General features: G+C 44.4%; 1 protein-coding gene across 9 annotated transcripts; it reads right to left on the bottom strand.

Moving 5' to 3' along the window:
- Positions 1-3,871: 3,871 nt before the first annotated feature.
- On the bottom strand, positions 3,872-20,956 carry SALL1 (spalt like transcription factor 1). 9 transcript variants are annotated; one of them, XM_057396547.1, is made up of 4 exons: positions 20,831-20,956; positions 18,247-18,339; positions 6,425-9,840; positions 3,872-5,377 (listed from the first exon to the last, which is right to left on the bottom strand). In XM_057396547.1, exons 2-4 carry the CDS (start codon positions 18,320-18,322, stop codon positions 4,937-4,939), a joined length of 3,933 nt encoding a protein of 1,310 aa, XP_057252530.1. In that variant the 5' UTR covers positions 18,323-18,339; positions 20,831-20,956; the 3' UTR covers positions 3,872-4,936. The 9 variants fall into 9 exon arrangements, with proteins under 9 accessions (XP_057252530.1, XP_057252532.1, XP_057252531.1 ...); XM_057396549.1 differs by lacking the exon at positions 20,831-20,956 and adding an exon at positions 20,631-20,824; XM_057396548.1 differs by lacking the exon at positions 20,831-20,956 and adding an exon at positions 19,196-19,342.
- Positions 20,957-22,933: the final 1,977 nt, after the last annotated feature.

Here is a 22,933-nt window from a genome sequence, read left to right as displayed (position 1 = left end):
GCACACTTTCCAATTATTCTTGTTCTTTCCTATTAACATTTTGAAGTCTCTACTCCTCCTTAATTTTTTGTCTAGAGAGAGGTATTTATCTACAGATAGGTATAAATAAAAAAGAAACTGTATTGTATGTGAAACCTTTCAAATCACTGTATTTCAACTTAAGAGACACATTGTTTCTAGCTTCTACAAATAACTATACCCACTTATTTGCAAAACTTTATTTTCACTTCTGACAACTCATGCATGAGAGAATAAAACCAAATAGAAAATGTTACTTCGATTAAACAAAAAAACAAAGACAAAACTGGAGAAGTACTGAAGACTGGCAGAGAAACAGCAAAAAGGAACTGTCATGCTACAAAGTCACACCCTCTCCTGCCAAGTAAAACCGGCCTCCTGAAAAGACGCAACCAGGCAGCTTGTGAGCTTAGGACTCCCAAAAGCAGGAAGCGTGCCCCAAAGAAAAGGTGAAACCAAGCAGCAACCGTTGCATTTTGATGGTCATCAAATACTCTTTCCAAAGCAGAGTTGGAGAGATTTGTTGACTGTTGCAGCAGGGAGGGCTTGCAAACTGTCCCTAAATCTCAAACCGTAGCCCAGCCTAGGAAGAAACACGGAAATTAATCTGACTTTTCCGTGAGAAAAGAGTTCAGGATTTGGTCATCGTCAGCACATGAAATAAACCAGGCAGTTTGCTGCTCCCCTTCCCTTGTCACCCCTGCGTCGTCAATAGAGAAACCTCATTCCTGCCCATCCGATGTGCTGCCTTGTCTCCTCTCTCTCTGCACTCTGCTGGCTGAGTCCTTTTGATCAGCCCTCCGCGTCCTTTTCATCCTTTCACTCCGTCTGCCCCGCTACATCTCACCATTTGCCCCATAGAAGCGAAATGCCCGCCCCTAGCTCGTCCCTCTCGGTCGCCGCCACGTCCCTGCTTCCCGGGCTCCCCCGCTGTGCCCGGGAAAAGCCCCAAGCGCAGGGGCCGCCTGCGAGCGAAGGTGCCGGCGGGAGTGCCGGCTCGTCAGGGCGGCTCGGGCCCTTCCTAAGCAGCGGAGCTTCGCACCCTCTTAGGCTGGTTTTTAAGTAAATCACGGTTGCTTCTGCGTGAAGAAAAGTACTCGGGCAGATTAAATGAACGCGCTTAACGATCGTTTGCGCTCAGAAAAAAGGGAGGAGTGGGGGAAGGGAGGAAGTACGACACCCCGCTGTGCTTTATTTTAATGGAATTGTGATGGGCAAGGAGGGCGGAGAGGAAAAAAAGGGGGGGGGGGGGGGGGGAAGAAAAATTTTTTGCTAACGAGAAAAATGCGGCTACGCAAACAAACTCTGCTCTTGGATAAGGATGAGCCCAGTGCCTGTGACTAGCAAGTCCCGCGCTGGGCAACTGGCAGCAAGGCGCGCAGCTGCGAGGCGGAGCGGACACCTCTGTGCGCTTGCCAGGGGACAGATCCAGGAAGAGGTGACTTCTCCCGGTCCCCACGGCCTGGTGTCAAGTAACTGGAAATTAAACGTTCCTCTTTTCCAGAGCAAATCAGCACCCCCCCACCCCCTGTCTCCGACAGCGCGCAGCCGGCCAGCCGGGGGCTCCGCCTGACGGGGCGGGGAGTCCAAAGCCAAGCCTGACCCTGCACCCGGCAGGGCACGGCGTTAGCGACCACGGGAGACGTCTCCACTTCCGCAGCGGGGAAAAAAAGGAACGAGAAGCCTCTCGTATCACGGGGAAGAGAGCTCAGGCACCCGCCGCACAGTGCGGCGCAGGGGGGAGCATGGTAACACGGGACCGGCTGATTGCAACCCCCAGTACCCGCGTCCGCAGACAGTAGCAAGGGATGCAGAAAGTGAAACAGCAGCAACAACGCGACAGCGCAGGGCAGCGCACTGGCTTAGCAGTGGAAAAGCCACCCAGCCGGGCTCAATCACTGCGATCAGCCAGGCGGCTGGGGGGAAAGGTGGCCCGAGGAGCCTGACCCGCAGCAGTCCTCGTCCCCGGGACAGGCTACCCTCGCAGCCTCACGGAATCGCTTCCGAAGGGCCAGGACAGAAAAGGGTCCGGCGGCCCGCGTCCCTCCTCTGTACTAGAGTCATTTAGGGTACTGTAGTCGCACCCCACGTTCTCACCCCAACCCGTGCGCTTTCGGGGAAGTAGCGCAGGCTCTGTCTGAGGGAACGGGGCACCCGGCAGCTGGCGGGGGGAGCGGGGGAGGAAGGTCCCGAGGTGGCGGGGAGAAAAGGGGCAACTTTTTACTGTATTTCTTGTCTTCTTTTCCCCTGCAAAACGCCACGTGCGCACATTACCGAGCGTCCAGCAGGCGGGGAGGATGGCGAGTGCAGGGCCCGACTGTCCCAGGGGCGGCTCCCCAGCCGGGCCGCGCCTCGGCCCGGTCCCCAGCGGGGTTGAAAGGTTCTCCCTACCCAGACAGAGGCTTCGTTTCAACGCGAAGCGGGACCGAGGACTACAGCCAGAGCAGTAATGAAACTCAAGCCGCCTAAAGGAAACCCTCCCCTTCCTTGCACAAATCTAAACTCGGTTTTAAAAGAGAATTAGTTATTATTTCACTGATAAAATCATCAAAATCCGTTTAATTTACCTTTTTTTTTTTTTGAGACCAAAAGGTGATTTGAAATTCTTAAATATTCACATTGACAAGCCAGCTGGCTCTAGTGTACAACTTTCATGTTAACAAAAATGCATACCATGTACCAGATGAATCATCACATTCAAACAGGAAAAGTTCTAAAGACATAAAGGCCAAGAGGTATTCAGACTACAGCGTTAATACTTTTACTAAGGATCTGAAATCATATAAAGGTTAAAGTCCTCAAGAAAAGTATTTTTCATCCCAGGTTTTCAGTGTTAAATCCTCTAAGGATGCCCAATTTACAACTCGAGCTACCGGGGGAAGAGCAGAGTGATTACTTTTTTCTTAAAAAGGCAAGCAACTCCCCCACACTGACATTGAAGAAAAACTGTAACACAAAACACCTTCATTTTGAATTGTAAAGTATGTTCATGTGAACATAAAATCGGTTACTCCTGTTTTGTTTTTTGTTTTGTTTTTTTGAAGGCATAATTTCAAGGCAGCCAAACTGATGTATTTTTCATAAATAATGTGAGGAGATAAAACTCTACCGGGTGAAAACACTGAGCTGAATGTTATTTCCCCAAACTCCTAATGAGGTTAATCATCATTGCAGGTGCATAAAGGAAGCCAAATCATGTGCAAGGCCAAAGCAATTCTTTCTTTCCTTCTTTTTTAATTCCTTTTTTTTTTCTTTTTTTTTTTTTTTTTTTTTTTTTTTGTTTTGGGGGTTTTGTTGTTTTTTTTTTGGTGGTGTTTTTGGTTTTTTTTTTTCGTTTTTTGTGGTTTGTTTTTTTTTTTTTTTTTACAATCAGTGATAAACCCCATATAATATATGGAGGCTTGCAAGTGGACATCTTAACACAGAGCAGCATAAGCATGCCACAGACATACAATCTCATAGAATAAAATTAATATCAAATATAAAGCATTTGAACCAAATCAAGCCTTAAATGTGATAAGCTATTTCCTTCAAAGGAAACTTACATAGGCTCAATAAGGTCTTTGCTAGCAGCATTTTTTTTTTTTTTTTTTTTAATAAAGAAATTTAAAATGCCAAAATATCTACAAATTTATGAAGAGAAGGAGTTGAATAGTTAAGGATAAATTTCCCACTAATAGGGGGTATGAAAAATATACTAGCAATTAATATGCGATACATATATGTATACCTATACTTACAAATATAAACACACACATACAACCTGGACAGTTCATGTTAACCAAGGGAAAGGCTAAATAATACAAAGTGATTACTAAGTACAGGTACACTTTAAAAACACAGAGACAGCAAATTTTATCTGTTGCAAAAATGTATTTGATTACTCGAGTAAAATTACAGTATCTCTGCTGTTAGTAAGTATTAAATGTTAAACTGGACCTCTTTTCCTTTCAACTTTCCAAGAAAGTGCATGTAACAGTCCAAGATTCCCCATGCACTCCATAATACCTAATACAAAATAAACAAACACTATACTTGTTCCCTTGATCAAGGAGTAGGGCTTGATCTTGTAAGGAACATATGTACATTTTAATGAAAGTAATGTCTTGTATATACAGGAGCATCTACAGTTGCTCACAGAAGTTGTTCAAGATGCCATACTTAGCAGCATTGTGAATGTCCAGCACAATTTCTAAAATGAATATACCTACAAGGCAAATGTTACGTCTCAGTTTCAACTACCAAAACACCACTTCAGTATCTTCTCTAATAATCTGCGTGCTTATTACTGTACAGAAATGTAGTAACATTTACGACAACTCAAGTAAAAAGCACAATACAAATAACAGTTCAAAACAGAAAAAGTTAAACCTACAAAAATTAAAGCAGTTTTAATTTTATAATAAAATCAAAAACTGAGCTGTGTAAAGGACCCACACTGTTCAGTCTAAATCCTCTCAGTCCTTTTCTTAATTCTGTTTGGAAAAATTAAACGATGTATTTGCTGATAAAGTTTCCAGCAGGATCAAAGTGTACATTTATATACAGATTTTTATTAGAGATCTAATGCATCACTGAGGCATTGCATCAATACCAGAGTTCATGTTAAACTGGATATAGAAAATAAGTTAATGCTGGAATAAGATCACCTAGCAGAACAGACTTGCAACTGCCATAAATGTTACAGCAAGTTTATAGCACTCTAGTCGATTAGTATTTAGTTCAAAATACAGGAGACCAAAGTTAGTGCTTGCATTTATTTGCAAAGCAAGGTTATATCACTAATAAATAAGCTCTTAGAACTCTAGAAGTAGAACATGGTACAAAAGAAAGTCTTGTAATGTTGCAGCCTGCAGCTTGCAAAAAAAGCAACCCTAGGTTGCAGTATTTGCAGGAATGTTATTTATGGATTTTTTTCTTAATTTGTTACAATTTCTTTGTTGTCTTCCACAAAACGTGTAAAACGGTAGTTTGTCCCATTTTCATTGCTTGCCATTTTCTCCAGACCAGCTAGAGGTGCATTGGGTTCTGAATTCTGGAGCTTCTCCAGGCTTCCCGTCAAGCCGCTGATGGGAGAGTTGCCACCATTCCCCAGGCCCCCTGGCGCTGGAGGAATGCCGCCATTCTGGATTACAGAGATCTCATTGGTCTTCATGGCCAAGCCGCTGGAGAGTGCTGCTGCATACTGGTTCCAGAAGCTGGAGGGGTCTCCATTCCCCGACCGTGCAGCCAAATCCTTCTGAAACATTTCTGGGAACTTCACAGGATTGCCTCCTAGAAATGTCATGGGTCCATCTACGGAAAGTCGTCTGCCTCGCCTTGCGGGAGTACTGTTCCACATGTGAGTGCCCATATGAACCTGCAAAGAAAGAAAGAAAGAAACAAACAAACAAAAAATATAGATTGTCAGGGATTTCAAACATATTTTGATCGCAGAGAAAGCAGCAGTCCATGAATACGTCCAGTCTTGTTGCATAATGAACAGCATTAGAGGTAGCGGATGCAGGGCTCCATTTCTCATGTGGAAGAATAAATGAAACTTTTTCTGGATTAGCCCATCACTATTACCCACAATACCGTTTTCCTGCTGAACACTGCACTGCTTGTTACTCTTTTTTATTACATGTATTTAGTTTATAATGACTTCACGTTATTCTGTCAATTGCAGATAGCTGCTTTCAGGGCTAGAATTGCTATGTCCACTTTCATTGCAATGGTAAGTATTGTATTTGACACCCTTTACCCTATAAACGTCCTTTTCAGACAGGCAGAAAGTATCTTTTAGTGATTGCTCATCAGAGAGCCTTGTGTATAGACAGAATGGCCTGAAAGTAATTATTCATCTCACATTACTGGCAGCAACCTCTAGAGAAATACTCTGTCAACAGAAAAACGTACACAGTCAAGTGCTCAACTGGTGTTCTAAAACTTAAGTATATTTGCTTTTTCAAACACGTATCAGTAGAAAATGTTAGTTATATAATCAATTAAAGTAATACCCATTAGTTCCAGAATTATGTTAATAGTTTTTTTAAACACTCATCATCTTCCATGATAGTTATGCAAAAACAGCACTTTCAAGAGCCTTTCACTTCTTAAAGAGGTAAGTTACAGACACATTTCTCTGTTAATTAATACTCCTAACCATCATTTGGCTGTTCTGCTTCACACTTTACATAGACTGTCTTTGCTGGTAGATGAATTTTAATTAAGCATGAAAACCAGCCGTGCTTTTGAGCCTGCGTGGAGACAAGAAGCCATCTAGGTCTACCAGGGCTGACTAAACACACCATTTCTCACACCACAAATACCCAAAGGTACCACTGCTTGCAACAGTAACAGATGTAAAGAAGAATAACCCATAAAGGAGAAAATTAAACCTAAGAACAGCAAAAGGAAAAAGTACCTTCAGATTGCCTTTTGTTGTGAATGCTCTTCCACATATAGTGCAGGCAAACGGTTTCTCACCAGTGTGTGTCCTTTCATGGATCTGCAGTGCACTGGAGGAAGAAAATGTTTTCCCACACGTGTTGCAGTAGTGCTGTTTGGGAGTTCTTCTGGGGAGAGCAGGGAGCAGGACAGGGGACGTGGCAGAGGAGGATAGTGGCCCCGAAGCAACAAGACCAGAGGGTACTTCTTTGCTATCCTGAGGAGAGCTGTGCACAAAGCCGTTAACCTCAGTTTTTATGAGCGATGACAGGGAATTGGCAGGTATAATCGAAGAGTTCTGATTAGGGCCGATACTGGAACTGGGCTCAAAAAGTTGTGATGGTAGATCTCGCATTTGATGTGTCAACATATGCTGTTTCAAATTCCCCTTTGTGGAAAAGCCACGATTGCAAACTGTGCAAATAAATGGTCTCTCTTTGGTATGACTTCTGTAATGAATGTCCAAGGCACTCTGACAAGCAAATGTTTTGCCACAAATGTCACATGCGGTGTTTTTAAATTTACCTCTATCTCTGAAAGGGAAGAGCATACTCAGAGACTCTTCTTTAATAATTTTATCAGTGTTACTGGATGTCAAGTCCAAAGCACCACTGTTAACAGGGGTTGGAGACAGACCATTGGCAAACTCACTTGGTAAGGTTCTTACTGGTTTCTCTTCAATACTTGGTGACTTGTGGTAATCATTAGTGCTGTTGGATGGGGACAAGGCCTGCATGGAAGAGGTAGACTCTGAGACAGCAGGGCTTCCAGCACTTTGGCTTTCCATATCACCCCCAACAGAGGACGAATCATTAGTCAAAACATCCCCTTCCACTGACCCATTTTCAACTGACTTTAAGCTTGCCTGAAGTTGTTCAGCAAGTCCTGCATTGATCATCTTCATCTGATTTTCCAAAGCAGCAATGCTTGACATTTCCAGGGGCAAAGGGGAAGAAGACAAGCTGTCTTGTGATGCATCTGCAGATTTAGGTGTGTCTGGCACACTGCTGTCAGGACAGTCTTCCATGTTCTCATCTGAGAAGTTGTCTATGTCATCAAAATTCTTATCATCAAAAGATCCCGTATCTGATTCCATTGACTCAGGATAGTTTTCCGTCACTGGGGTGTTTGGGATCTGCCCTCCCATGTGCATCCGGATATGCTGCTGTAGCACAACTGCATTGGTGAATTTCTTCTGGCAGATTGGGCACGAATGTTGTACTCTCAGGGGGGGCATGGCACGATGGACACTGTAATGAGTCTTTAAGTTGCCTTTAGTCGTGAAAGCACGACCACAAATTTTACATTTAAATGGTCTCTCACCAGTATGTGTGCGATAATGCATTTTCAGTGCACTCTGGCAACTGAGAACTCGGTGGCAAATGATACACTCGTTAGGATCAGTTGCCTTTTTGTCAATGTTTTCTACCAGCTGCTGCAATTTTGATGTTTCAGATGCTGGCGTTGAATCCAACAGTCCTCCAAATGGAAACTTTGCCTTAAATTGCTCTGACATTAGAGGCATCAGTGGATTTGTAAAAGTAGCAACACTGCTGGAGCCCGAGTCTGCTGCTGGAGAGCTCACGGAGCTGGTCATGTTAGTGATAGTGCTTGTGTTTTGAGGGTTTTCTTCTATTTTGCCATTTGATGTAGGCAAAGCACCAGCCTCTACCTCATCAGAAAATCCATTGGAAATTTTTGATGTAGGATCAGTTGTTCCCGAGTCACTCTTGACAGAGCAGGGAGGGCTAGAGGAAGGATGGCTAATGGGAATCGGCTGAGGCTCCTCCGTTTTGATGAATGGAGTCAGGCTTGGTATTGTTGGTGGGAGTGGCAGGCCAACAGAAGTTGTCAGGGTGGAGAGGACTGGCTTGCTGTCCAGCCAGCTCGTGACAGGTTTCTCTGGCGGTATAGACATCCCATAAGGAATACCCGTGCTTGTAGGAATATTGTCCAAATGCTCTGGCACCGGGTACGGATTCATTTGAATATGAGGGTATTTTTCTTTATGACGTTGAAAGTGGACCTTTAAGTTTCCCTTTGTGGAGAACCTGTTTCCACATATGTTGCATTTAAATGGTCTCTCGCCTGTGTGAGAACGTAAATGAATCTGCAAGGCACTGTCACTCCCAAACACTTTAGCACAGAACCTGCATTTATGCTTAAAGAATGCCTCATCTGAATTACTTTTTGCTTCAAAAGCAGTTACATTTGGTGGCTTGCTTTTTCTTTGCTGTGCCAAGGCAGTCAAGGAGTTTAAATCCTCTGCAGGTGTTCCGATATTGGACAGGGGACTTGAGAAAACAGAGTTACTGGGTGTGGGCTGAGGTAGAAGTGGATTAGATGCAGGACTTAATAAACTGCTTATTGCAAAAGCTGGTGAGGATGATGCTGATACTGGTGGGTTGTTGAGCTGTGAGCCACCAATACTTGAAGCCACTTTTTCTGAGGACAGTGTTGTAACTGCTGCTGCCGCCAACATGTTAATATTTGGAGAACAGCCACTACTGGATGGAATTAGAGTGTTGCCAGGGTTGCTCTGAGGTAGCTGTATAGGGGGTAGCTGTTTCACACCACTGATGCTGGCAGATTGACTAGCAAGGCTTTGTGCTAATCCAGCTGCTGCAGCCAGCTGCTGGGATAAATGGGAACTTAATGTAGACAAGGGATTGGCAGATGTTCGTAAAGTACCTTGAGAAGGGCTAGAAGACGTTGGCATGTCTGTGTTTTGGGAAGCCAACAATAATATTTGGTGACGAATTTGTTCAATCAGTTGCAACTGATGGATCTGCTGCTGCTGTAATGCCAACAGCTGCTCCATCAGGGCAGGTACAGCAAGCTTACTGTTTGATGCACCGTTACATCTCGCTTCCTGTGAGAACTGTGCTACCGCCACTTTAGTACTCTGAAGGTTTTCTATTATTACATTACTGTTTATCACTGAAAAGTTGCCTAATGTTGTCAGATCCCCTATGTGAGGTAGAGAGGTTGTTACAGCTGAGGTACCCATTGTGGAGCTGTTACTGCTTGTAATACTATTGTTGACGCTCTTGGAACTGCTACCGCTATTGTTAATGCTAGAAGCCTCCACATCCATGGATTCTTCCCTGTCAAGTTTGTTATGCTCTGAAAGGTCACTGCAGTCTACTTGATCTGTGTTATTAACTGTGTCATTCATCTGTTCATCAGGATTATCAGAAGGGGAACTAGGAGGGAAGGTTTCAGAAGGAGAAGCTGGATTTTCATTCACAATTAAAACTAATTGATTTTTAGTACAATTCTTCTTGTGTTGCAGGAGATCTGATAATTCAAAGAACTCAGCACAGCACCTGCCACAGACATGGGCATCCTTGTTCTTAGTGGTTCGATTTGCTTGACCCTTTTCTGTGTCTCCTAAAACATCAAAAGATGATGGATTAGGAACCAACCAGTAATACAAAAAAAAATTCTGCAGGACATTTGATTTAAAAATACTGGTTTTATCTCTACCAGTCTAAAGACTGTACATGAAAATAGATCAATGTTTCTACTTCACAAAAAACAAGTCAAAAGCAACATTTAAAATTGTACAGGGGAGTTTTATCAATCCCTGTGTCTTAGATGATCATTTGCTTCAGATAATCCATCAAAATATAAAATACTATGAACTGAAGGCATTGGAGCATAATGAAATTCCATAGCAAAGTATTGATTTCCAATAATTCATACTGTTTATTGTCTAGTTGTCCACTGAGTGCAAAGCAGCCATTTGAGGGACTCATTAGACTCTCACATTCCTGTCAACCTTGTTCATTTTCAACTGATTCAAAGATATCTGTGACAGTTGCCCCATCACTAAACTAATTTGTAGTCATTCGAGGTCCCAATCAGTTGTTGACAAGAAAAAAAAAAAGTAAGTATTACGAAGCTCCGTACTGACAACCCCCCATTTCTTTCAAGTCACTACACGAGGGGTAAGCTATAAATCTGCTAAGACACACTGGTTTTCCACCAAACTTAATTCTGCTGCAGTTACAGACAAACTGAACAGAAAAATGAAAAGTCCCTTATAAAATGGTAACATTTACCATAAAACGGTAAAGTGCCAAAGCACTTTAAAGACCACTTTTAATGCCTCAAGCAATGCTTCTAAAATTAAACAAATGTCTCATTTGCCACCATGCCCTCCACCAAAAGCACTCCCTGTGGGATTCTGATCTGAAAAACTCTTGTATAAATCTGAACAATCACTGGAAATAATGTGAATTTACATCAGAGTAAGAAACACCAGGATCTGGCCTCTTATCTATAAAGCCAGCAGAAGTTTTACATTTCTGAATAAACATCAGGAAAGATGAGCAGTTAAAAGGAAATTTCACATACAATAAGAAATAACTCCTGGTTTTAAGTTTGATAATGCTATGCAATTTTCCTACTCTGAATGCATTTAAAAACTATTTGTTCTTAACTGTTCTCAACTGTTTAACAGATTGCACTGAACCTTTCATTATAAAATCCTTTCATTGGGTGTTTGTTTCCACTAGTTGCACATTTCTTATCACTAGGATCCATTTGTAAATTAAACATTAAAAAAATCTGACTCTAAACTAGCTGATCCTATTCAAAGACAGGATGGCTCCCTATTGTTTGCTCAGCATGAGGACACCAACTTCTGTTGTACAAATGGTGTGTGGTCATCTTGGAAGGCTGTGAAAAAAACTGTTTAATTCAAGGATTACCTCCCTGCATGTTTCTCCCCTACACTAAATCAGATAATAGGTAGTTTCCATGACTGCCAAATTAAATCTCAGAGAAAGCTAAAGTAAGAGTTCCTGTAAATCATTTCATTTTAATTTTCTCTATTTCGTCTTAATGAGTTGAACCTAAAAATGTTTCCCTTTAGCAAGACAAAGAAGTTGACATGCCATGAAAATTGCTAGCACTTCATTTTACATTTTCGTTTCTGACAGTATTTTAATCCAGCCATTGTTGTTATATGCTTGGGTACAGACTTCAGTACAAGTACACCAGAAATATTGTAAATGTCTCTAGCAATGTAATAGAATGAAGAAACTAAAGGAAAGTAGCAATTATGATTAGTTGCTAAATTAATGTTTAATCATACTATAAGTGGTGGATTCCAATATTTTTTTAAAGTGCTTTTAGAAGTATTTTTCTGCTTACTGAACAGAAAAAAAAAAAATATTAAAAAGAAATTTATTAAAGTTGCATGCTTTTCTTTAGCAATCGTGTGTTTAACTCAGGATAACAATAATATGACAAACATTCCACTTAAGGCTTTTTATTTTGACAACCTATTTCAAAAGATGCATCCATTTCAGATGCTTATTTTAAACTAGGAAATGCAATTCCTAATATATTCAACAGAAATGTTATTTCTTTCTCTTCGCACATTTCCATATGTAATGGTTATGTTTCCATCTACTTTTACAGCCAATTATGAAGGAACAAAAGCTATTCTGGTTGTTCACACATTTTCAACAAAATGCATTAAAACTATTATGTCAGCATGTTCTATTAAGCTCTGCATTCAGTGGAAAATACTTTTCAACCAGATCACATTTATCAAAACATAAAGCCACTTTAAAACACAGTTTTGCTTGGTCAGCTCTGCTTAGACAAATAATGGCAGATTCAGAACTAAATAACTAGCAAGGAAAATCAGAAAACTGACTTCATCAATTGTACGCATTACAATGGAATTGCTCCAAATATTTAGCACTTCTGCCCTAAAACTGAAGCGTATTTGATGTTTTTTTTTCACTCACAAAATAACCCAGTATCTTTTTTTTCCTTAAATAAGTGAGAGTTATTCTACATACCTATTCTCACCGCTTCTCTGTATCAGAAACTTATATATGTTGTTACTTAATGCAAATTTGAGTGTTTTATAATCTAAAGGTTAAATACATGAGTCTTCAGGAAATTCAGACACCAGATACACCACAAGCACCGCAGCAACATCTGTGCCTCAATCACAAGAAGATTTTTCATTTCTATGAAAATTCTATTCAGTGGGGTTTAAACAATCTTTTTTAGGAAAACAAAAATACTTTTAAAAGGCTTCTATTAAATTAGCGTTGGGTTCCAAGCGTTCCGTAGCCCACATCTATTACAGAGGAGTGAAAAGATTCACTACTGAGCAGCAGTGGAGGGTTAAAAAAAAAGTCATATAGGTTTTGAAAAGTGCTATTCTACATTTCATAGGAAGAGAACACAGTGCGGTTTTCAGTGCATAGTTAAGCACTATTGTATCTGACCACATCTGCTAGTCTTTAATATATTTCCTTGAATAATCTGTTCTGAATAATATAGTAATTGGTGACCTGACTAATAAAGTTTCTTTGTTGTGCCTATCACAGTGGAGAAGCCTTGCATCTTGCTTTAATATGGTGTTTACACAATTAAAGGTAAAAATAAATCTGCAAGGATTGGGAATATGCAAAATTCAAAGAGCACTAATTATTTAAAAAAAAAAGTCCACAATTTAAAAACGTCCACAAACTATTAAGGACAGTTTGTATTGCAAGTCCCCTGTCAGATTTTTCAGTTTACTGCTTTCCTAAGGATAATGAACTTTTTGTGCTCAATCTAGATTATTCATCTGAAGCTTATTACTCATTTCAAACTGGGAATTTTGAAGCCACTTGAGATGCATATTCTAGAATGGGAACCAAAACATACCATAATGTTTAACAAACTTGTAAAAAAGAAAAAAAATAAACATCTGCCTTCCACTGAGAAGCAACTGAACAAGGACTTACAGTTTGAAAACTCCTAAATATTTTGTTTTAAATACATTTATTATTTATATAAATGTTTCCAAAACAACTTCTCACTAAAATTTACATTACAATTATAAAGCACTTCTATCTCTACCAACAATTCAGCAGCTCCCTTTACCTGGTCAGGCAGTTCAAAATGTATGTTTCCTGCATCCCCAATGTGCACTAACATTTTGAAGTGTATCTGTCCCCACTGCATATACACACCTTTAATTCCTCCTTCCTACAGCCAGTTCACAAATAACAAGTTTTAAGTCACCATTTGTTCAGAAGAAAATTGCTCACAAGGTGAGGTGGCTATTTGTGCTTATATTTAAGTAGGCGGGTATTTGTGCTTATATTTAAGTCGGTTTCTAAACTTTTCCATATCATTACTGGCAACGCAATCCTCCTATACATTAAAGTTAACTTTTATCAAAGATTCTCTAATCTGATACCGGAAAAAAACTAATAATCTCAGGCAAGCTTGATACTAGGAACAATTCCATCCTAATGAATACAATTTAAAAAAGTCTTCATTATGGATGAATCAAAACGAACACTAGATGGGGTTCCAGTTGCAACAGTTTCTTCAAAAAGTTCAGTGCAGTTTCACTGTTCCAGTGACACGTAAAGGAAAGGCTCCTTAAGGCTATATCTAAACTTTGGCTACATAAACATTGGCAAAGGGACAAGAAACTAAATCCCTGTTGTTTGGAGGGTAAAACGGAGCTATGGGAACTACATGTCAATCTCCTCTTCGGGGGTCTGGCATCTGAGGGGTGACAGGGGAATAGGGTTAGCAAAAGAAGCAAAGCTGATAAGGTGAAGCTAAAATAAACTACTAACTTCCTGCTAAGCAACCAGTAAGACTCAATTCGGGGGTCATTGGCAAGATATTGAAGTACATATTGTGATCTGAACCCTGTCACCTTTGGATGGAAGGAGGCTAGCAAAGGTTAAAACAGCTGAACACTTAATTTTTTTTTTTCCCTAGCACCAACTACACAGGCATGAAGCACCAATTTCCCTTGTGCATTTCAACTTTCTTCAAGGTTGCGAAGCACATAGGTGCAATGCACCTTCATGTACAAAAACTACACACATCAAAGCTTCTTTGATGGACATTTAGCAGAGTTGTCCCTTTTGTTTTTCACAAACAGTTTCAAGAAACATAATCGTGTTTTCTGAGAGGCACCTCAGGTCACTTCAATAAAGATGCATGTTTCCACACTTAAAAGTATGAATATGGTTAAAAGCCAGTTATGCAATAAGCACTGGCACAGCTAAATATACAGGAGGGCTCGTCCTCAGGGAGCCAGATGCTACTTAGCATCAGAAAGATAAATAAGGTACAAACTAAAACATAAATATTTTGCAGAAAGACAAAGATGTGGGTTATGTAGGGGAAACACACACAAACCAGTGTGAGCTAACACCGGATTTCGGTGACTTTCACCATATGGGTTTCAGTAATTATTCCTGAATTGCATCTACATAAGTGATATTTCACAAGGCCCCTCCCTGCTTCGGGCTCACCTTTGGAAAAAGCACAAGTGTCTGTATTCTGCCTTGGCAGACTGCAGTTATTGCACCAAAAGGCCTAATTATGTAACAAACTAAAAGCAGCCTAACTAAGCACTTATTTCTCTTAAGCACCCCATCCTCCAGATCTGACTAAAGAAAGCGATCATAATTTCTCTCATTTCATGGGCCCAGTAACAATTATGTGGATGTTCATAATGCTGCAGCAGGATTTTACCAAAATCCATTACTGACATGAAAAGGCACTGCTTCTGACAAGCCTTTCTATGGAAGGGCAGCAAATATTTTCTTCAAAATCTGGATAGCTTAGCTCTCCCATGTAACTTTTTCCTTGGAAAATTATACTCCAAGAATATTCTTTTAAAACTGGGAATCTAACTCCAATCAACTGGAGAAAAAAAAATATTCTAAAATGTCATAAAAGTGGCTGAAGTTATTAACAAAAGGAAATAATCCCACAATCTCTTGCCCACTTCCTATCCAGTAATTAGTTACTTGTTGAACATAATTTACACTGCAAGTAATTTCTGCTATTAATCTGAGAGCTGTTCTGCTTATCCAATACGAACTTCATCAAACGTTCACATGCAGAGGATTTCACAAGGGTAAACTTACTTGTCCATTGACTGCACCGAAAATATATTTTAAGTGGAAAGTCTTCCTGGTAAAACTGAACTGCATGAGCTTTGAACTTTAAACAAAACAAATAATAACAATAAAAGAGAGAGCAGTAACATTAAAAAAAAATAATAAATAAAAACCATGCTGTTACAGTCTGATGAACTTTTTTCCTATTGATCTTTAGATATGAAACTATATGAGAAAGTTTTAACAAACCAGAATTCAAATCAGATGCAAGAAATTTCCACGGGGCCACTCTATCCATTCGCTCCAACTGCTGACCAGAAGCAGCACCTTCCTGCCAGTGCCCCAAGGACCAGCGATGCTGCGTTTGCCTGAGCCCTGCACAGACTTCCCATGAATTGGCAAACCTCAACCCACAGTATGAGTGAGGAAGAAAGGAGCGCCTGGAATCTCGGGGTTTGTTTTGCAATTTAAAGGCATATAATGCAAACTCGCCCTCACCGCAGCTTGCCCACCCTGTCTTGCCCAAGTGGAAAGCTGCTGCCAGGGCTGAGGACCCCGGAAGGCTGCGGGTAACTCTGCTAACACTACTATAGCGTTTTGAATCCTGAAACACCGTTACAAAACACACCCTCTGGGCAACTGACTCAAAACTTATCGTCTAACCATGTAAACCAGCCATAACCCAAAATCATTACTACAGAAGGGCGGGGGGAGGCTCCTACAGATCTGATAGTAAAGCACCCTGTTTTTTCTAGGAAAACGGTCGTGTTTTTTTTAGAATAAACTTCGTTATTTACTTATTTAACTTACGATAACCGTGCAAACTAAACAAAAGCTGCACTTCCATGCTATCGTTTCAGCCAAAATCCAACTAACTTAAATAATCCAAATCTAACACCCTTTAGCAACAGGCAGGAAAGCTGCTCAGTGAGCATTCCTTTCTCACACTCCCACTGTCTTTCACTTGAAAACGATGTGTAAAATCAGATCAAAAGACTAAAACCAGAAGAAAACAGCTACTTTTAAAAAAGATACTTAAAAGTATTTTTGACGTGCTCTATCTGCTAAAAAAACCAAAACAAAACAAAAAAAAAAGCGAAGGTCAAAACATGCAATCCTACAAAGTGAAGATGTGGAAAATCCCTCTCTCCCAGCAAGATAATTTCCATCTTAGCCTTCCCTTTCTCTGCTCACTCTAAGACGTTCCAAATTCTTTCATAGGAGGCCGATGAAAGACCAATAAACCCTAACGTTACCCTCAACTCCTGCTCCAAACTTCGAGCGGAAGTACAAATAATACCGGACGAGAAATAAATACGTCTACTGAGATGAGAAGGGATTACGCTGAGCAAAAGGCGAAACTCGAGCGCACTGAAGACTGCACAAAACTCTGCTAAAAAACAGAAGTCGCCTCCCGGGTCCCAAATGACTTTTTAAGCAGCGTTTCGGCAGAGGTACGCGAAGCGAGTGCTTATATATTTGCCACTTTACGAAGCGGGCGTTCCAGGTAACTTGGAAGCCCTCTAAATGCCTACAGACGCAGGGAAACATCCCGTGAACTTTCAGACGCCGTTTATCTCGCCGATCCCGGGCAGCCGAGGGCACAAGGCACAACACAACGCACGACACCGCCGGAGCGAAGGGCCCGGCGCCAGCTCTTCCTGGGAAGTTGCCGCGGGAAGACCAAGGTGACTCCGACCGGCGAGGCCGGGGGGTCGCGGGGACACTGCAACGCCCCGTCCCTCCCTTACCTGCCCGCCTGAAGCACTTCTGCCCCGCGCCGCCCTCGGCGCCCAGCGCCGGCCGCCCACCGGCTCTCCCCTGCCTCATGGCCGCTGCAAGGCAGGACGCTGTCCGGGGCCACTCCGCCCCGCCAGCCCGGCCGCGGCTCTAGCCGACCACTTGTCACCCCGCGTCCCGGGGCAGGTAGGGGCAGAGGCACGGTCCCTCCGCCGCCCGCCAGACTCCGCCGAAATCCCCTTCTCGCGGGGAAGGGGGAAGAGGGAGGAGGGGAGGAAGAAGAAAAAAAAAATAATAATAATAAAAAAATAAAAAGGTTTTTCACACGCTCCCTCTCCAAATCCTGGCGAACACAAAGCCAGCGCTTATTCCTCGCTCATCGACTTGGAGGGGAGAGGGGAACTAAGGAAAGAAAAAAAGCAACCTTAGGGAAAGCAAACAAGCCCCGCGCTGCCCGGACCTTCTGAGCTGGGGGCCGCCGAGCCCCTCTCCGGCGCGGCGGCAGCTCCTGGACGGGGCGATCTCCCCCTTGCCCCGGCCCGGCGGCGGCAACTTTTCCGCCTCCAGGAAGCTTTCGGTGCAGCCGGAGGCCGGGGCTGCTCCGCGGCGGGACTCCGGAGAGCGGGGGGTGCGGAAGCGCCGGGGTCCGCGGGGGTGGTGCGGCAGGGAGGGGGGGCAAGAAAGTGGGTGCCGGGGGGGGCTTTCCGCCCCTTTCGGGGGGCCGTCACGGGAAGCGTGTGTGGCCAGACAGGGCATCCGTCCCGCGGGGCTCCGGGATCAGCCTCCCCTCGGCAGCTCCACTTTGTTCCCCGGCTCCGCGGGGTGCGGAGGAAGGCGCTGGGGGCGCGGATCCATCTCCCGCGGGCTCAGGATGCCAGACCGCCCCGCAGGGGGAGGGCGGAGGGAAAACATCGAAAAACGGAAAGAGTTTGGAGTTTCGTTAAGAAACAGGCGAAACACAACGCCGAGTTAAAAAAAAAATAAAAATAAAAGCCAAGAACTCGGAGCAAAAGCGCAGTAGGACTCCCACCGGCACGTCGCTCCGGGAGATCCAGCTGTCCCGCTCCGCTGCCCGGCGCGGCCCCTTCTCCCCGGCAAGGTAAGTTGATCTATTTTGTGTGTTTGTGTTAAAATGTGTGCGAGGGAGAGGAGAAGAACTCACCATTTCGCTGGGATAACAAGGCCAGATCGGGGTCGGATTGGAAATGCTGAGGCTTCGCCTGCTTCCTCCGCGACATGCTGGCTCAAACATCAGCTGGGGCAGAATAAAAAATTACTAAAAAAAAATCTTCTCAAAATTACGGAAATCGAGCCTCCCCCCCCCAGCCTCCCCAGTCCTCCGCGCACCGCGCATGTGTCCTGCTATAATTATGATTATCAATAATGCATTGCGATTAATCATAGAGGGGCTCTTTGAGAGGCGATTGGCACATGGCCAGCTCTATTCAAACCAGCTCGCCTTAATCAATTAGGCGCTGATTTGCTGGAGACCCTTGTCTCTCCGCCGCTCCCACCCAATGAGTCGATCCATGTGGCGGGAGAAGGGGCTGGATTTCCCTAAAGCTGTTTGGATACAGTTTAACCCTCTTAGCAACCCGCCGGGGCTGCTCCGCGCCATCCCGGTTACTATAGGAATGTGTTGTGTCCCCTCACTCCTGCCTCCAGCCCCGACGGGCTCGCCGCGCCGCCCTCCCTCCCGTAGTTTTGCGCTGCAATTCACTTTTTCCTTCCTTTTTTTAATGTATATTTTTAAGCCCCCTCTTCCCCATAGCCCCGGGGCAGGGCAAGCAGTGACCGGCAGGGGGGAGGACGCACTGCGGGGAGCACCGGGACCGCGCACCCGCACCGGCGGCAAGTGTCTGCCCGGCGACAGCCCTGGCCAGCTCCCGGCCCCGCTCCGGCTGCCGCCGAACGTCCCGTTCCTGCGGCTGCACAAAGTTTCGGGTGGATTTTTTTCTCTTTTTCCTTCTCTTTTCGTCCCCGCTTTTCCGAATAAAGATCCATTTCCGCCCTCCCCCGGCTCTCGCCCGCCGCCCCTCAACTCCCTCCCCCCCCCAACCCCATATATCACGGCCACGGGGTGCTGAAAATAGGACGAGTTCAGGTTTTACCTCACACATTCCCAGGACAATTAGGGCACTGCTGGGAGCGGCGGGAGGACCGGCCGCCCGCACCGCCCCCCGCCCGACGCGACGCGCCGATTGGCTGCGCAGAACGTCAATCAACCCGCGCCGCACAGAGGGTGGCCGGTGCGAGCGGCGGCGGGGTTGGGGTTGGGACCGTTCGTGACCTGCGTTCTGCTCCACGACGCGGGAGCGGAGCGCCCCCGGCCGCGCAGGGGCCACAGGTGGCCGCGCAGGAGCCGGCGGGAGGAGCGGAACCACCGGAACTACCGCGGGCCCAGCCGAACTTCGCCAACTCTGAGGAGCGCTCAGGGCTGGAGGTCCGGCGGGCGCAGCTAGACCGGGCCGGCTGCCGGCCGGGCGTGCACTCTCGGGCTGGCGATTGTGCGTGGTCACAGCAGAGTACAGCCCCGGGACCGTGGGGGCTCCGCTCTCCCGCCGTGTCACACCAACTTTAACTCCCGGGTGTTGCTTCCAGAGCAGGAACAGGAACCTCTTGCAAACTAATTTCACGGTCTCGAAATAAAAGTATAGTTGCAAAGAAGCTACAGGCAAATGCTACTTTTGAAACCCCGCGTACCCAGCGGCATGCGTACGCCGCGGATACACGGCGCGTCCCACCGCGCTCTTCCCCTCAGACACCGTCCCTCGGCACTGCTCCGCGCACCAAAAGTTACGCTTTGAAAAATAGCTGAACGCGGGCCATTTCTTCCCCCCCACACACACCCTGACCCATCCAGGGCTCTCTCCTCCCACTACCCCCGCTGGATTATTTACTCTTCCTTAGAAACTACTCCTTTTCTCCGTATTAACAAACTCTCTGTAAAAACAAGACGCTGATCAGATTCAACTAATTTCAATTTCAAATGAGCCTGTAAAACTCGAGAGCGAGCGAGAGGAGAAGTGGGAGAGAGCGAAATCTTCCCATTCCAGGAGCCGGTTCGGTTCACCGGCGTTTTCTTCTTATTATTAAACGAAAGAGACTGTAAAACGTTTAGCGAGAAGGGTGAAAAAAAAAAAAAAAACAACCCAAGAGCCGCAAAACCCAGCCAACCAAACGCGTACGAACCGAAAAAGCCTCCCAGGTGCCCCTCCAGGATTTAGTGAGCGGTGCGAAGCGGCCACTGAGGTTCCTTACCATTCCTGCACAGGGCGAGCCTCCCCCTTTTCTCCCTCCCCGCCGCACTCAGTACAGTAGATTTTGAGAACGAGACAAACGAAGCTATCAGCGGGGATGATGTTGAAGAATGAAGATAATAATGTTGCTATAGGTGGTACTTCACATGACATTATTTTTCACTGAATATTTAAAGAGTTGTTTCGGCAGAGATGGATACACTCAGCGCAGGCTGTCACCCGCCTCACCCTGAGACGGTGGGGACGAACCCAACCCTGAACGCAGCGAAATGCACACGTTACTTACAGCTAGCCACGCGGAGATGCACACTGAGTACCCACGCGGATATATTTACACGTCTGTGCCTGCATTTCGCACTGTATCAATCACTCCGTTAGCTTCCCACGGCTTCTACCCTAGCCGCTCTCCCAAAATTATTCGCGTTTACAATTTCATTATACATTTGTCGATTAAGCTCAAGACAAATTTCCCCAGATGTGCAGTACCTTTGCTTCGTGGCTGGAAAAGGCGGCCGTGGTCTGGTAATTAAAAAGCAACAACAGCAGCAACAAGAAGAAAACTAACGGTTTTAAGAAAAAGAAATTAATCTGGAGAAATTAAGTTTTATGACTTTTTTCTTTGTTTTCGTTTCTCTTTCTCCCTCGCTAGTGCATAAAGCGGCGCCTGGTATTTCATCCAGGACCTCTTGATTATTTATTGTTTGTTTTCCTCTCCTTCGCTGGGGGCCAGGAGGGGTGGGGAAAGGGTGGGGGCAGAGCAGCATTGCCAGGGCTAGAGAAAAATCGGTCTTTATTGTTGTTGATAGCAATACATCAATTAAACGTCACTGTCTCTAGCAGAAGTTGTGAGAGTTCACCAGCGTAAATACTGATCTCTGGTTCTCCCTCTCGAAGTTCCAAATGACAGTGACAGATATTTTTCCCTCCCCGCCACACCTTGGCGATTATTCCCCCGATTACACACACACACCCCCCACACCCCCCCCCCCCCGTTTATTCTTTTCCATGGAGGTGGGAGGCTTTCTAATGTGCTTCAATGCAAATCAGCCCTGCTGGAAGACACCCGTGGTGGGGATCGATCTGCAGTTCATTGAGATGAGCACTGAAGGGAGGTGGTAAACAGGGGATAATTTGCAGTTCATTCTGCTGAGAGACGATTTCAATGAGATGCCACGCACTAGGTTGGATTATTGTTATTAAGGGTTGCGATCAGAAACAACCACCCTTCGCACGCAGGGGTTAAAAGCTATACAATCCCCACGTCGTTATAATACATCGTTAATAACGATCGGGGGGGGGGGGGGGGGAGATCCAATTGATGTAATATTTTATGCAAATTTGCACACCCGGAGCCTGACGGAGGCGGCCGGTGCGCCGCGGCAGCAACAGCACTGCAGGGTCAGCCTGGCCCGGTCCGGCACCGAGCGGAGGGCGCGAGACCCAACCGTCCGCATTTTCACCCTGAAAAATACCCGCTTTGCAGTTAGAAGGATAGTTGTTTGGGGTTTGGGTTTGTTTTCTTTTCTTTCTTTCTTTCTTTCTTTCTTTCTTTCTTTCTTTCTTTCTTTCTTTCTTTCTTTCTTTCTTTCTTTCTTTCTTTCTTTCTTTCTTTCTTTCTTTCTTTCTTTCTTTCTTTCTTTCTTTCTTTCTTTCTTTCTTTCTTTCTTTCTTTCTTTCTTTCTTTCTTTCTTTCTTTCTTTCTTTCTTTCTTTCTTTCTTTCTTCTCTTTCTCTCTTTCTCTCTCTCTCTCTCTCTCTCTTTCTCTCTCTTTCTCTCTCTTTCTCTCTCTTTCTCTCTCTTTCTCTCTCTTTCTCTCTCTTTCTCTCTCTTTCTCTCTCTTTCTCTCTCTTTCTTTCTTTTCATTAATTTTCTCCTTTTTCTTTTTTCTTCCCCTTGCCCCCCCCCCCCCCTTTTTTTTTTCATTTTACTTTTCCCTCTTCGCTCTCTTCATCTTCTATATTCTCCTTTTGCCCTTTTTTGAAACTAGAAAAAGATACACCGTCCAAGAGTTTCCAACGTTGCTACAGCTGACCTCTCCAGCAAGCCTGTTTTTCAGCCAACCCAGGTTACATATCTTTTAGAAATGTGGGTAATTAGGGGCTTCCAGATGCTGCAGTCAGCTGGGAACTTGGCTTTGTGCTCCGATGTATAATAAACTTTTGAGACAGTCCTGGGGCGCAGCTACCCAGGGGCAGCGAGCACCAGCAAGCAAGGATTGTTTTATTATCAATAGCCTGAACCACACTATTCAGCATGGACATGGCCAGTCCTGTGACTCCGTGGGTTTAGGTATGACTACTCTTGTTGACATTCTGTCAGCCCCCCCCCCCCCCCCCTTGCTCTCTTCTTTTCTTTTTGTGAATTTCTTTTCTAATGAAAACTCCGCAGAAAAAAAAAAAAAGGGGGAGGGGGGGAAATGGGGGGAAAGGGGGCACCAGAATTTAATCCTTCTCCATTATTGCTGACAACTAATAATTGATCACTGCTCACAAACACAAGCTTTTAGCCACATAATTGAATCGTAAGCAATACGGGTTGAGCCAACGGAAAAAAGGAAAAAAAACATAGAGGGAAAGAGCCTCCCCCGTC

Source organism: Pezoporus wallicus, unplaced genomic scaffold (assembly GCF_028554395.1).
Source record: "Pezoporus wallicus isolate ANWC-B61680 ecotype Strahan unplaced genomic scaffold, APGP_CSIRO_Pwel_v1 contig_3324, whole genome shotgun sequence".
Lineage (NCBI taxonomy): Eukaryota > Metazoa > Chordata > Aves > Psittaciformes > Psittacidae > Pezoporus > Pezoporus wallicus.
This window is presented reverse-complemented; position numbering and strand designations above follow the sequence as displayed.